The 13,778-nt window shown below is 43.3% G+C and overlaps 1 protein-coding gene across 22 annotated transcripts in view; it reads right to left on the bottom strand.

The window, feature by feature from the left end:
- The window catches only part of timm29 (translocase of inner mitochondrial membrane 29), a 47,948-nt gene that overhangs the window by 18,313 nt on the left and 15,857 nt on the right, over window positions 1–13,778 (bottom strand). For 18 of the 22 annotated variants that reach the window (XM_061845147.1, XM_061845148.1, XM_061845150.1 and 15 more), the window contains exon 2: window positions 2,216–2,371. Coding sequence is in view for 4 of the 22 variants with exons in the window: in XM_061845167.1 (XP_061701151.1) it covers window positions 3,008–3,615 (608 nt within the window). In the remaining 18 variants the exon portion in view is untranslated. Of the gene's footprint in view, window positions 1–2,215; window positions 2,372–2,662; window positions 3,616–12,186; window positions 12,498–13,778 lie in introns of those variants that run through there. The other 4 variants (XM_061845168.1, XM_061845167.1, XM_061845170.1 and 1 more) reach the window with 2 other exon arrangements.

The raw sequence follows: 13,778 nt of genomic DNA, 5'->3' as shown, positions 1-13,778 counted from the left end.
TAATGTATTGTCTGTACAGCTCAGTCGTCCTTATCCAAATCTGGTTCTTTTTCTGTCCAATCGGGAACATTGCGTGCTACCAATACAAATTGTCCAAAACTCTTTCACTCCTGTTAAGTTTGTTTGTGCAATGACGTGTGTGGTGGTGTTCATTCCTTGTGTAATGCATTTAGTTTATCCGTCTTGTTCCTGCCACCACGATTGATATACCATCTGAATACAGATAATCAATCATGATTTTGTGTGGTGTGGGCTGTTATAAATTTACATTATCTTATACTACATAGTCACATGCAATGAGTCACTTCCTACAGTCTCCTCACTATACTCCAAGCCTGGTTCTATTTCTCTCCAATCAGAAACATTTAGTGCTACCTGTACAAATTGTCCCAAAATCCTGTAGTTTGTTTGTATAATGATATATGTGGGGGTGTCAATTCCTTGTATAATGCAATTAGTTTGTCAGTCAGTCTTGCTCCTGCCACCACTACTGATGTACCATCTGAGTACAGATAATCAATAGTGATGTTGGCTGGTGTGTCCTGTAATAAATTTATCTTGTGCTGTTTCTTAGATCCTTCTGTATGTTTGTACCACATGGTCACATGCAGTGAGTCTCTTCCCATTTTATCTTGTGGTTGTTCAATCATGTCTCAAGCTGTTTGCAGCAAGAGATCTCCTGTTCTTGTGGGAGTATTGTTGGAATATCTAAGGTGTAATAATAGAGTGCTGGGTATTCCTATTTTGTAAGATATTTAACTGTCCTCCTAGTAATTCTTTTTTACTTCTATATTTCCTATCGGAGAGGGAATTAAGGCCAGTCCTAGTTTCAGCAAGCTATCTCTTCCCGACAAAGGTATGGGGCAAATTTAAAAGTTGCATTTTGGGAGCTTTAGTTGTGACATTTTGATGGGGAGATGGCTGCTCTAGTTACGCGGTGGTAGGTGTTTTGTTTTTAGGGAAGTCATGTGACCTTTTTCTCCACAACACCAGCAAATTTCTTTTTGATCAAATTTGGATCCCCTCCCCATTACTTTTCCCCTGCCTCTTCCTCATCTGCGGCCACAATTATTAAATGTTTCGCATAAAGCTCCATAAATTTCTCCTTCATCTGTCAGAAAGGTGTCAACTTTCTTTTTCTTATTTTGTAGCACTCTTTCTGCATGTAGTGCTTGGTTAACGTATTGTTACAGGCTGCCAGTTGGTTTGTCAACCCAATGTTTTCCAATCCACTGTTTTATAGGATTATTTGAATTTGCATGAGTATTTTTTTAAATTAATCTTGATACACACTCCCTGGAGTGTGATCTTCAGGAATGCCATTGTTTGCTTTAAAACATGCAGTCATTCCAATTCTATATTCTTCAAATAGTTCATTGTGGCAGAAAAATTTGCTTTTTGTCTAAATCTAGCAGAAGTGCGCAATATTAATCATTGAACACCCTGCTGCTGTGAGAAAGTACTTTGCAGTCATCCAAATTTGTTGTACTTCCACACCATTTAAGATTTACTCAAGTCTTCTGTTCCCTGGACGAATTATGTTACATCAACTTTATGAGATGTGATACCTCCTGTCCTACCATACCCTGTGATGCCATTTTCACATCATCTTGAGTCGTTTTTTTTTTTTGTCTCTTATTTTATCCTGCAGGTTAACTATATATATATATATATATATATATATATATATATATTGTGTGTGTGTTGAGCTGGGCAGCAAAGCCATATTGTGTTGTCCACAAATTTAGAGCTTTTATTTTAGTAGGACATTGGCTTTCTACAAACTTCTAGTCCTTACCCATTATTTTATTTTTTTCAGATGTTCTGTTTCAACTATTTCGCTATTTTTTTTTTTTCCCCTGTTGGAGTCAGTGGTTCACCTCGGGTGACTTTACTGACTTCCCCCTGAACAGGGTGATAATTACTTTCTGTTTGAGGTAATTCTCAAGCTCCTACCACAAGTGGGGCAGAATTCTTACCTCTACATCCTCAAACAGTTCTGACTCAATTTCCTGTTCAAATGAGGTAGTGAACCTCCACTCACTTTTACACATAAACACGTTTCACAAAGCTCAAGTACAGGACACATGTCCTTTTCTCAGTTTTATAGACTAGTCTACTCGATAGGGACTAGTATTCTTGAGGTTTGGTTCAGCCGCAGTCACCAAGACGCGCATTCACTCATTCCTCATGAGTGTGGGAGTTTACAACTCACCAGAGGTGCCTTTACTTCCTTCGGCTTCTCTTCAACCCTCAGCCTCCAGACGCAAAGTCGAGGCCCAGTCCGGGAAAGGGTCTCAAGTGCCGTGGCCACTGTCTTTACCTGGACGTCGACTCGGGCCCTGGAAACCTCAGGTATCTTGACATCCAGCTTGAAGGACCAAGTAAATGTCAGGTTTACCAATTAGACATTCATTAAACTGGACAAAAAGGAAGCAAAGACACCAGTTCAAGTCTCATGAGACTTACTGTTACAGACTAAAAAACAATGTTAGCTGGAACATTTTCTTTAAAATTAATTTTTTTCTTTAAGGATAAAATGTTATGCAGAACTGTACTTCTAACAAGTTTATAGATTATATTTATAATTGCAGTGGAGAGTGGGAGGCATGAATTATTTTTTTCTTGTTAGAGGGGGCGTGACAAAATAATTGAGAAGCACTGATTTCAAGGATTATTTATTCGGTATACTTTGTCAACTGATTGTACAGTCTCCTTTTAATTCACCACATCATGGATCAGTTTCATCTGTCATTTTATCTATTATCTGAAATGTTCTATTTAATCTATCTTATTTGTGCAAGCTCTTCGTGGAGAAGCGTTCATTAGTTCATAATGACCAAGGCTTTTAATTTTGGTTGATCTAAAAAAACTCAGACCTTTCAAATGATGTGTACCCACACCAAGTCCTTGTATTAACTCATTTTATTACTCGGAGAGGAGGGAAAAATTACATCAGTTTACCACATTTTAATCATGAACAACCAATCATCAAATCAATCTTTTTTCAGTGTATAATGGTTTCTTTCTCCTCAGCTTCCAACTTAAGTGCGAACCAGGACTCTCTATGCAGCTCCTCATTTGATTCCACCACCTGAACCGTGGCCGGTGAAGCTAGCCGCATATGCACTGGTAGGTACATGAACTCATCTTCATTAACATCATAGTTTCTCATCTTTGAGTCCAGGATCCACCAGTGGCCAGCAAAACCGACATCTATTACATATCTAAGAAACTCCCTCCAGATTACTGATAAACTTGAACACTGAGCTTCATACAGTGTACTGTCAGGGGTATGGTCAACACAATAAATCAAAGAGAGCAGTCCCAGGTTGACATGGGACAGACGGCCCTCATTGCGAAGCTTAAGCAGACTCTGCACATGGCTGTCAGAGGTTCCATTGCGGACCCACGATGACAGGAGACACAGTTGATTGGAGTGCTCAAGGACGGCAACCTCAAAAGATGAGTAATCGGGATTTGAGAAGACACAGGTGAAAGCACCTCCGAGTATGGTCACGTATATAGATGATTTGACAAGACGCTCCCGGATGCCATCTACCACAGAGAGACATGCCTCTTTGTAGTCAGCCATTAAACTGCGGCTCCATATACCTGAACAGAATGAAAGATAAATCAAATTAGACCTGAAATGTGTGTTTCAATGCAATTAAGTACTATACTACATTATTTACCTACTTAAACCAAAATGGATAGAATGTTTAGGGTTTTTTTTGGGGTTGAGGGAAAAAAAAATAAATAAAAAAAAATCAAGATCACATCTTTACAGACGAGCAAAAAGACTGAAGGCATTTTACACTGTGGACACTCAAACGAGAGCTGTATTTTGATTTTCAATTGATATAATTACAAAGTGCTATTTTTTATTGGGAGAACATTAGAGCCCATAAAATTAAAAGTAATACATTGTAAGCTTTAATAATCAGAACATAGTTCAAATACGCCACCTGTAGGCCTGATCGTGGTGGAAGGGTCTGTGTGTCGCAATGATCCGAGGAGCTAAGTTGTCGGGGGCTTCACATCCATGAAAACAGGTCTGAGGTGGGGGACCAGACAAAGCACGACGATAAGACTCCGACAGTACGATAAAAAACAATAATGGATCGAGGTTTTCCTTGGCCGGAGGTAGGTCACCGGGGCCCACCTCCAGAGCCAGGCCTGGAGATGGGGCTCGAATCCGAGTTCAAAGTAGCTGGGCTTGCACCCATGGGGCCTGGCGGGGCACAGACCAAAAGGATAACATGGGTCCCCCTTTCCATGGCCTCACCAATGATGGGATGGGCCACAGGGGTCGGGTGCAGTGTGACCGAAGACGGGGTCTTTGGTGATTTGATCCTTAGCTACAGAAGCTGGCTCCAGGGAAATGGAATGTCACCTCCCTGGCAGGGACGGAGCTTGAGCTGGTGTGTGAGGTTGAGAGGTTTTTTGTCCATGACGAACACCATCTTCAAGCATATGGGTTTCCACACGTGCACTCGGCACCATGACACCCTAGGTCACAGTTCGATGATCAACTCTGTGGTGTTGTCATTGGACTTGTGGTCGGATGTCTTGGAAAGTTGGGTGATGAGAGGGGTGGAGCTGACAATTAATAACCACCTGGTGGTGAGTTGGCTCCAATGGTGGAGAACGATGCCGGGGAAAAGTGGCAGGCCCAAACGGATTGTGAGGGTCTGCTGGGAACACCTAGCAGAATCCCATGTCAGAAGAAGCTTCAATGCTTACATCCTACAGAACTTTGCTCATGTTCCGGGGAAGGTTGAGTCCAAGTGGACGATGTTCGGTGCCTCCATTGTAGAGGAAGCTGACCAGAGCTTTGGCTGTAAGGTAGTCTGTGTGTCGTAGCGGCAATCCCAAAACACATTGGTGGACTCCCAACGGTTAGATATACCGTCAAGCTGCAGAAGGAATCTTACCCTCGTTCGGTAAGGCCATTGAGAAAGGCTTTGAGTAAATTCTGGTTCGTCATCCGGCATCTCAGGCGGGAGAAGCATCAACACTGTATAAAGTTGGATGGGGCGCTGCGGACCTCAACTCATGGCGGTGCGACTACTTCAGTTCCACCGACATGCCTTCCCATGAAGAAGCAGAGACTTCTCAGAGGCAAGCCCTTGTTATTTCTGGGATTGAGGTCACCAAAGTGGTCAAAAAGCTCCTCGGTGGCAAGGCCAGTGAATGAGATTTGCTCGGAGTTTCGAAAGGCTCTGGATGTTGGGGAGCTGTCCTGATTAACATACCTCTGCAAGATCGCATGGATATCGAGGACAGTGCCTCTAGATTGTCACAAACAAGGGTGAGGGTAGGACACAGATGTAGGAAGCAGAGATGTAAGCGTGGATTTTAAAAAGGTTTATTGGCAGCCAGAGGTCATACACGGGAAGGCAGTCAAATAGGGCGACGATACAAAAATCACAAGGCAAAAGGCTTGGTCCAAAAAACAATGTTTAAAAAAAAAAAAAAAGGACGTGCCAAAACATGAAATTGACTGGATATAGTTCTGTGATGCTATGACATGGGACAAAGCAGTTATGCTAGCTGATGCTCGTAAACACACATGCATATACACACATAACAATCTGGTAACAAGTGGTGTGAAAAGAAGGCTGAAATGCACAACATAATCAGGGCGCAACGAAGAGCAGGTGCAGGCAAGCAGCAGCAGGACACATGAAGTAACATGGCCACGTCCCCACCTGTCGCGGCTGCTGGCAAACACCTGATTTAACTCTTTCCACAGCAGCACGCGGATCGCGCACGTTTTGCCCGCGCGCCAGCGTGCTAGCTCGCTGTGCATGGGGCCATGGAGAAACGCCCCTGACAGATTTATTACGTGACGTAAAAATTTTGGGGGTCAGCGGGAATTTATTGGGATCAGAAGGGAAATCGGAATCACAAGCTTTTTTCTTTTTAATGCCCTATGGGAGGGTGGGTTTGTAGGACATGTCAGTTTGGTCCGCATTGCCAGTAGTAAGTCGGATTTGTTTCCGGTAAGAGTTGGACTCAGCCAAGGCTGCCGTTTGTCAAAGATTCTGTTCATTACCCTTTACAGACAGAATTTCTCGGCATAGTTGAGGCGTAGAGTTGGGGGGACGTTTGGTGGCCTCAGTATTGCATCTCTTCACTTTGCAGAAGATGTGGTTCTGTTACCCTCCTCGAGCAGTAATCTTATCGTGGTGGAGGGGTTTGTGCGTCCCAATGATCCTAGGAGCTAAGTTGTCTGGGGGATTCATGCCCCTGGTAGGGTAACCCATGGCAAAAAGGTCTGAGGTGAGAGACGAGACAAAGTACGACTCCAAAACCCCTATGACGAGTTCAAATATTGGATCTCAGTTTCTCTTGCCCGGACACAGATCACCTGGGCCCCCCCTCTGGAGCCAGGCCTGGAGGTGGGACTTGAAGGGGAGAGCCTGATGGCTGGGTCTCCACCAGTGGGGCTCGGCCCGGTACACCCCTAATGGGTGATATGGGTCCCCCTTCCCATGGGGTCACCGTCTGTGAGAGAGGCCATAGGGGTCGGGTGCGATGTGAGTTGGTCGGTTGTCAAAGTTGGGGACCTTGGGGATCCGATCTTGAGAGTTCCACTCTGGAGTTGCCCACGATGAGAGGGACCGAGCACATGTGGGTGGACACATGGTTTGAATGCCCTCCATCCACATATCCTTTAAATTGCCATATCCTTTATATTTTCACACAAGTAATATCCGATTTACGTACCTTATGTGCTGACTGTGTTTATTTGATTGCTTCTACCTGACTTTAATTTTAACATAGCATAACAAATATGAATTGTGTATTTTATGTGCTGACTGTTCATTTGATTACTTGTTTTGACTAACTGCAGCCTGGAGGGAGGGTGCACAATTCCTGTGCATCATGTAGGCCGGTCCCAAACCCAGATAAATGCAGAGGGGGCGGCAGGAAGTGCAGCCGGCGTAAAACTGTGCCAAACATATATGAGCGTTCATCAAACGAATTCCAGAATGGATAGGTCGTGGCCCGGGCTAACGACGCCCGCCGTGTAAATCTGCAAGGCGTAGGTAGAAATTCATATTATGTAGGTAGAAGACAAAAAAGACAAGGAAAGCGGCTTGGTCGGCAGAAGAAGAAGAGGCATGCACAGATCCTACAACTGTGTGTAGGTACTTTGAATGTTGGGACTATGACAGGAAAAGCTCAGGAGTTAGTTGACATGATGATTAGGAGAAAGGATGTTGTATTGTGCATCGAGGAGAGCAACTGGAAAGGTAGTAAGGCAAGAAGCTTGGGTGCAGGGTTTAAATTATTTTACCATGGAGTAGATGGGAAGCGAAATGGAGTAGGGGTTATTTTAAAAGAAGAGCTGGCTAAGAATGTCTTGGAGGTGAAAAGAATATCAGATCGAGTGATGAGGCTGAAACTTGAAATTGAGAGGGTATAGAGGGTATTTTGAGTAAGGTGATTAGTGGCTATGCCCCACAGGTAGGATTTGACCACCAGTTGAAAGAGAAATTAAGGAAGGAACGAGACGAAGTACTCCTGGCGAAGGAAACAGGGGTGATGAAGAAGGGATGGTAAGTACGGCATTCAGTAAAGGAACTTTGAGGGTCAGATGGTGTGCTTCACAAAAAGGATGGAATTGGTAGTGGTGAACACTTATTTCCAGAAGAGACAGGAACATAGAGTGACCTACAAGAGCGGAGGTAAAGACCGCAGATGGATTATATTTTGCGCAGACGATGTAATCTGAAGGAGGTTACTGATTGTAAGGTAGTGGTGGGCAAGAATGTAGCTCAACAGCATAGGATGGTAGTGTGTAGAATGACTCTGGTAGCAGGTAGGAAGATTAAGAAGACAAGAAGAGCAGAGAATCAGGTGGTGGAAGTTGAGGAAGGAAGAATGTTGTGTGGTCTTTCGGAAAGAGGTGAGACAGGGTCTCGACGGACAGTACGACTCCTGGAAGACTGGAATATTACTGCCAAGGTACTCAAAGAGGCAGGCAAGAGAGTACTTGGGGTGCCTTCTGGTAGGAAAAGGGAGAAGGAGACTTGGTGGTGGAACACCAAAAGACAGGTAGTCATCCAAGGAAAGTGATTAGCAAAGAAGTGGGACATGGGAAGGACTGAGAAGAGGCAGAAGGAATACATTAAGATGTGTTGTATGGCAAAGGTAGAGGTGGCGAAGGCTAAATAAGAGGCATATTACAACATGTACACCAGGTTGGATACAAAAGAAGGAGAAAAGGATCTCTACAGGTTTGCCAGACAGAGGGATATAGATGGGAAGGATGTGCAGCAAGCAAAGGTGACTAAGGATACCGATGGAAATATGTTGACTTGTGCCAGTAGTGTGGTAAGTAGATGGAAAGAGTACCTTAAGAAGTTAATGGTAGAAGAAAATGGGAGAAAAAGTAGAGTAGGAGAGCCAAGCGTGAATGATCAGGAAGTGGCAATGATTCGTAAGGGGGAAGTTAGAAAGGCACTGAAGAGAATGAAAAATGGAAAGACAGTTGGGCCTGATGATATACCAGTGGAGGTATGGAAGCAATTTGGAGAAGTGGCTGTGGAGATTTTGACCAACTTATTCAATAAAATACTAGCGGGAGAGAAGATGCCAGAAGAATGGAGGAAAGGTGTGCTCGTCCCCATTTTTAAGAACAAAGGCGATGTTCAGAGGTGTGGAAACTACAGAGGAATAAAGATGATGAGCCACACAATGAAGTTATGGGAAAGAGTAGTGGAGGCTAGACTCAGGACAGAATTAAGTACTTGCGAGCAACAGTATGGTTTCATGCCGAGAAAGAGTATTACAGATGCATTATTTGCCTTGAGGATGCTCGTGGAAAAGTACAGAGAAGGAGCTACATTGTGTCTTTGTGGATCTAGGGAAAGCCTATGACAGAGTACCAAGAGAGGAACTGTGGTACTGCATGTGCAAGTCTAGTGTGGCGGAGAAATACGTTTGAATCGTACAGGACATTTATGAGGGCAGCGGTGAGATGTGTCAGAAGAATTTAAGAAGGATGTGGGACTCATCAGGGATCCTCGCTGATTCCCTTCCTGTTTGCAGTAGTCATGGATAGGCTGACAGATGAGGTTAGACTGGAATCCCCTTGTATTATGATGTTCGCAGACGATATTGTGATCTGCAGTGAAAGCAGGGAGCAGGCGGAGGAACAATTAGAAAGAGGCACGCACTGGAAAGGAGAGGAATGAAGATTAGCTGAAATAAAACAGAATATATGTGCATGAATGTGAGGGGTAGAGGAAGAAGAGTGAAGCTCCAGGGAGAAGAGATAACGAGGGTGGAGGACTTCAAATACTTGTGGTCAACAATACAGAGCAATGTAGAGTTTGGTAAGGAAGTCAAGAAACATGTCCAAGCAGGGTGGAAAAGTTGGCGGAAGGTGTCTGGTGTTCTATGTGACAGAAAAGTCTCCCCTAGGATGTAGGGAAAAGTTCATAAAACAGATCACTAGAGGCACAGCCAAAGTTAGATATTTTGGAGACAAGGTTAGAGAGCAGACTTCGATGGTTTGGACATGTTCAGACGTGAGAGAGTGAGTACACTGGTAGAAGGGTGCTGAGGATGGAGCTGCCAGGAAAAAGAGCGAGAGGAAGACCAAAGACAAAGTTGATGAATGCTGTGAGGGAAGACATGAGTCCAGTGGATGATGCATGAGATTAAATGGAAAAAGATGACAGCTGTGGCGACCCCTAACGGGACAAGCAGAAAGGAAAAAAAAGAAGACTGTATCTAAAGAATCAATAATGTTACGGGCATTTATTTAGTAAAAACATCTCTGTCACCTTTCCGCCATTGTTTCTCATGGAAAACAAAATACGTTAATTAATCATTCTTATTATTATTACCAACCGCCATGGGTGCTAGGGGCGGTGTCGATCTGGTTTCAGGAGAAGTGCTCCATTTTTTGTTCAAGTTTTTCTATTCGTTGTTTTCACTGACGTCACATTTTTTTGCTAAATTACCCATACACCTCTGCGCGCCGCCATTTAACCTCTCTACCTAACGTGAACCAGTGTTGTAGACTCTGGAATGCTCTCTGTTACTGTTTGTGTTTCACGGGTGTCTCAGGACTCAAGTACACAAGAGAGGACTTCTTAACCATCAGAGAGCCTTCTTCTGACTTTTTTTCGACAACTCTCGCCAATTCGCTAAAGCTTTTCCCAGAGTTGCTAGTCGGCGCCTCGCGACAAAGAGACTTGTGGTCCGGGATACAAATCCAACTTCAAAATCGGACACATTATCTAACGCTACCGACAAAAGACTTTGGACATTCTGTGGTTCTGTGCTTCACAGAGACTTGGCTTTGTGGACTATTACCCGATGCTACTATCACGCTGCCTGGTCTCAACCTCAACATCGTACTGATGTGTCGTCGAGCTCACATGCTTAATCGATACTCTTTTCACAAGGTCAACATTACAGTTAAGATCCTTTTTTGTTAGTCACTTGAAAGATTGGACAATTTTGTGAAATACTGGATTTGTTTATTCTTTTGTCTTCCTGCCATTGTCATCAAATTTTAAACAAACATTTTGCTTTGCTTGTGGTGAACTAATATACAGGTACTTTAGGAAAAAAAATGGAATAAATGGAGTTTGCCTCAATATTAAAAAAAATGTTTCACTGCCTTTCGGTTTCTGTGTTAGCATACAGGTCAGTGCCCATGTATATATTTTATAGTTGGGTTGTTGTAGCTAACGAAAATTGCTGCAGTGTGCTGAGCTCTGTAACGTCCGTGCACCATTCCTCGGTGATAAAGCATATTCCACCGCATTTCGTTTTCCGTGTTATCATACAGGTCCTCGTCCGTGATTTCTGTCACATAGAGTAAAAGATAAAGGGCACAATAATGGGCCTTTGTAACGCAGCCTTGAGTCCCATGATGTGTGTATGCCAGGTAGCCTAGTAGTCAGTCTAGGCTTGATGTGCTGTCGGTCGAGTCATATAATATAAAAGCAGTTAGAAACATGTCATCCACCTTGCGTATGTATGAATAACGGCGCTCAGGGATCGAAGGCAGTTCGAGGCAGTACAACCGGTGACATCGCGTGAAAACAACCCATTACGGCATTTGATGTGAAATTACGCCTTTTGAATGATTCGAGACCTGGCGCAATGCATTGTAGAGAAACTCAAGGCCATGTGTATTCCAGTTGGGAGGGAATGTAAGGACAATAAGGGGTTTTTGATGCGTAGTAAAAGTTTAAATATCGATTTTTTTCATGATTTTCAGTGTGAAAAACATATATGTTAGTATCTGATGAATTATGATGTAATCTTTCATAACTATTTTAGTAATCTGCTACATTCTTGAAAAGTATGAGGTGAATAAATAATACCTTTCATGCAGTGCCACTGATGTCAAAAAGGAACATGGCTGCTCCAGGTGGTCCTGAATGAATGGGTCAGTATGCTGAGAGTGTTTAAGGTGCAAGTACTGCTGAAGATCTACTGGAAGTGATCAAGAAGGTGTTACTGTAGCAGCTAAAGTTCCGTGCTTAGTTTTTTTTTTTTTTTTAACTTCGTGCACTTGCCCAAGTAATTGGTCATTGTATTTTCTGCATTTGATTATGCATATTTTGAATACACTGCACAGAATACTTTATTGAGGCTTTTTTCATAAAATTATGTGGTAAAACCTAGTGTATGTAATGTAAATCCCATTAATTATTCAATTAACTAAAATGAATTTAATATTCAATAAAATTCTATGTCAAGATGCTAAATCAATTTTAAATACACATTTTTCTGCCACACTAGATGCTACATTGCCAGTGTGCGTGTGTGTGTGTGTCTCTACACTATACACTACACACAATAGTGTGTCTCACTATTTATTTCTTTTGCAGCATCAAAGTAGTGACAAGACTGACATTTGGACTTTCATCTAAGCAAAGCAACGCAACACAAAGCAAGGCAAACCAAAGCAAAACAAATTGTTTTGCGCATTTCATACACAAGGTAACTCAATGTGCTTTACATGATTAAAGGCATTTGAAAACAAAGAGATAAAATGGAATAAAAACAAAAATGTTGGGAAAAAGTTAAATACATACAGTGCAAGTAATATAATCAATAAGTGCATATATTCTAAAAAGCATGAGGAAAAAAAAAAGTTTTCAACCTGGATTTAAAAACATTCACACTTGCGGCTGACCTCACCTCTGTTGGCAAATTATTCCATTTGTGTGCAGCATAAAAGCTAAATGCTGCTTCATGTTTGCTTTGTAGTCTGCGCTCCACTATTTGACCCGAGTCAGTCGATCTCAGAGCTCTACTGGGTTTGTATTTCGTAAGCATTTCTTTCATGTATTCAGGACCAAAATCATTTAGTGGTTTATAGACCAGTAGCAGAACTTTAAAATCTATTCTAAAGATGACTGGCAGCCAGTGCGAGGACTTTAGGATTGGAGTTATATGCTCTGACTGCTTTTGTTTTGATCAGAACACGAGCTCCAGCATTCTGAATGATAATACTCTTTTTTTTTTTTTTTTTGGAGAGTCCAGTCAGAAGACCATTACATTTGTCAAGTCTACTTGCGATAAAAGCATGGATGAAATTTTCCTGGTCTGCTTGACACATACAAGACTTCACTCTGTTGTTGTGATAGCCAGCATGACAGTCAACATAGACAAGTGAAAGCGTCATAGCCGTAGGAAAGCGGCCTCCTCAGTCGGTCGCTGCCATAGATCTGCCGTGAGCGTAGTAGGGCGCTCCGGGCAGTTTAACAGGTGCTGCGTGTCGCGTGGCAAACGTCGGCAACTGTGTCGTCGAGGCATTGTTTGTAGCTGTTCAGCAGGCGACAGAATGCCGAGCGCAGTTGGGCGAGGATAGACCATGCTTCCTGAGGCAGAGACCGTTCGTCGTCGTGAATTGGAGGCGGGTAACCCCCAAGGGCGATTTTAGGCTTGTAGGCCAGCCTGGTGTTGATGACGGCCGATGTGTGGGGTTCAGCAAGTCCGCGCTTTTATTGTTGGTCGTCTAGTCGTCCGTTGGTACCGACGAACTGGTTATGTCCATTTGGCAACTAGAGACGTCGTAGATTTTGAGACGCTGTGGTCAGACACGACGAACCAGGTCGCTGTTTCGATGACCCGGTCGATGGCATTGAAGCAAATACTGCCAAGACAGCAGTTCGTTGTATTTATGGACGGGCAGGGTCTTGGTTTCAACGTGCAGGTGGTCGGTGGAGGACATCAGGTGGCAGCCTGTGATGCAGCGGAGGGCTGCATTTTGGCTGGCCTGAAGTTCCTTTCAATGCCTGTCGGCCAGGTTCGATGACCAGATCTGGGGGGCATAGTTGAGCAGGGGCCGTCCGATGGCTTTGTAACTGGTGGCTTGCACCTCTTTGTTGGCACCCCAGGGGGCGCCACCAAGTGCTTTCAAGGCGTTGACTCGGCGAATGTAAAATGGGTGTCGAAAGTCACACCAAGCAGCTTCGGCTAGTTTACCGTTGGTATCGCGTTGCCGGAGATTTGAATTCCAAGGTCGAGGTTGAGTAGACTTCACTCTAGATATGTTCTTCAGATGGTAGAAGGCAGTTTTTGTGATTGCTTTGATATGATTGTTGAAAGTCCGGTCGGAATCAATCAGAACACCAAGGTTTCGGACTTGGTCTTTGTTTTTTAAAGATAGAGAGTCCAGGTGTTTACTAACAGCAATTCTCTTTTCTTGATTGCCACAAACAATTGTCTCAGTTTTGTTATGATTTAGTTGAAGAAAATTTTGGCTCATCTAGTTATCTGATTTAGAC

This window comes from Syngnathoides biaculeatus, chromosome 16 (assembly GCF_019802595.1).
Source record: "Syngnathoides biaculeatus isolate LvHL_M chromosome 16, ASM1980259v1, whole genome shotgun sequence".
Lineage (NCBI taxonomy): Eukaryota > Metazoa > Chordata > Actinopteri > Syngnathiformes > Syngnathidae > Syngnathoides > Syngnathoides biaculeatus.
The sequence above is the reverse complement of the archived record's forward strand: the minus strand, read 5'-3'. Positions and strand labels throughout refer to the sequence as shown.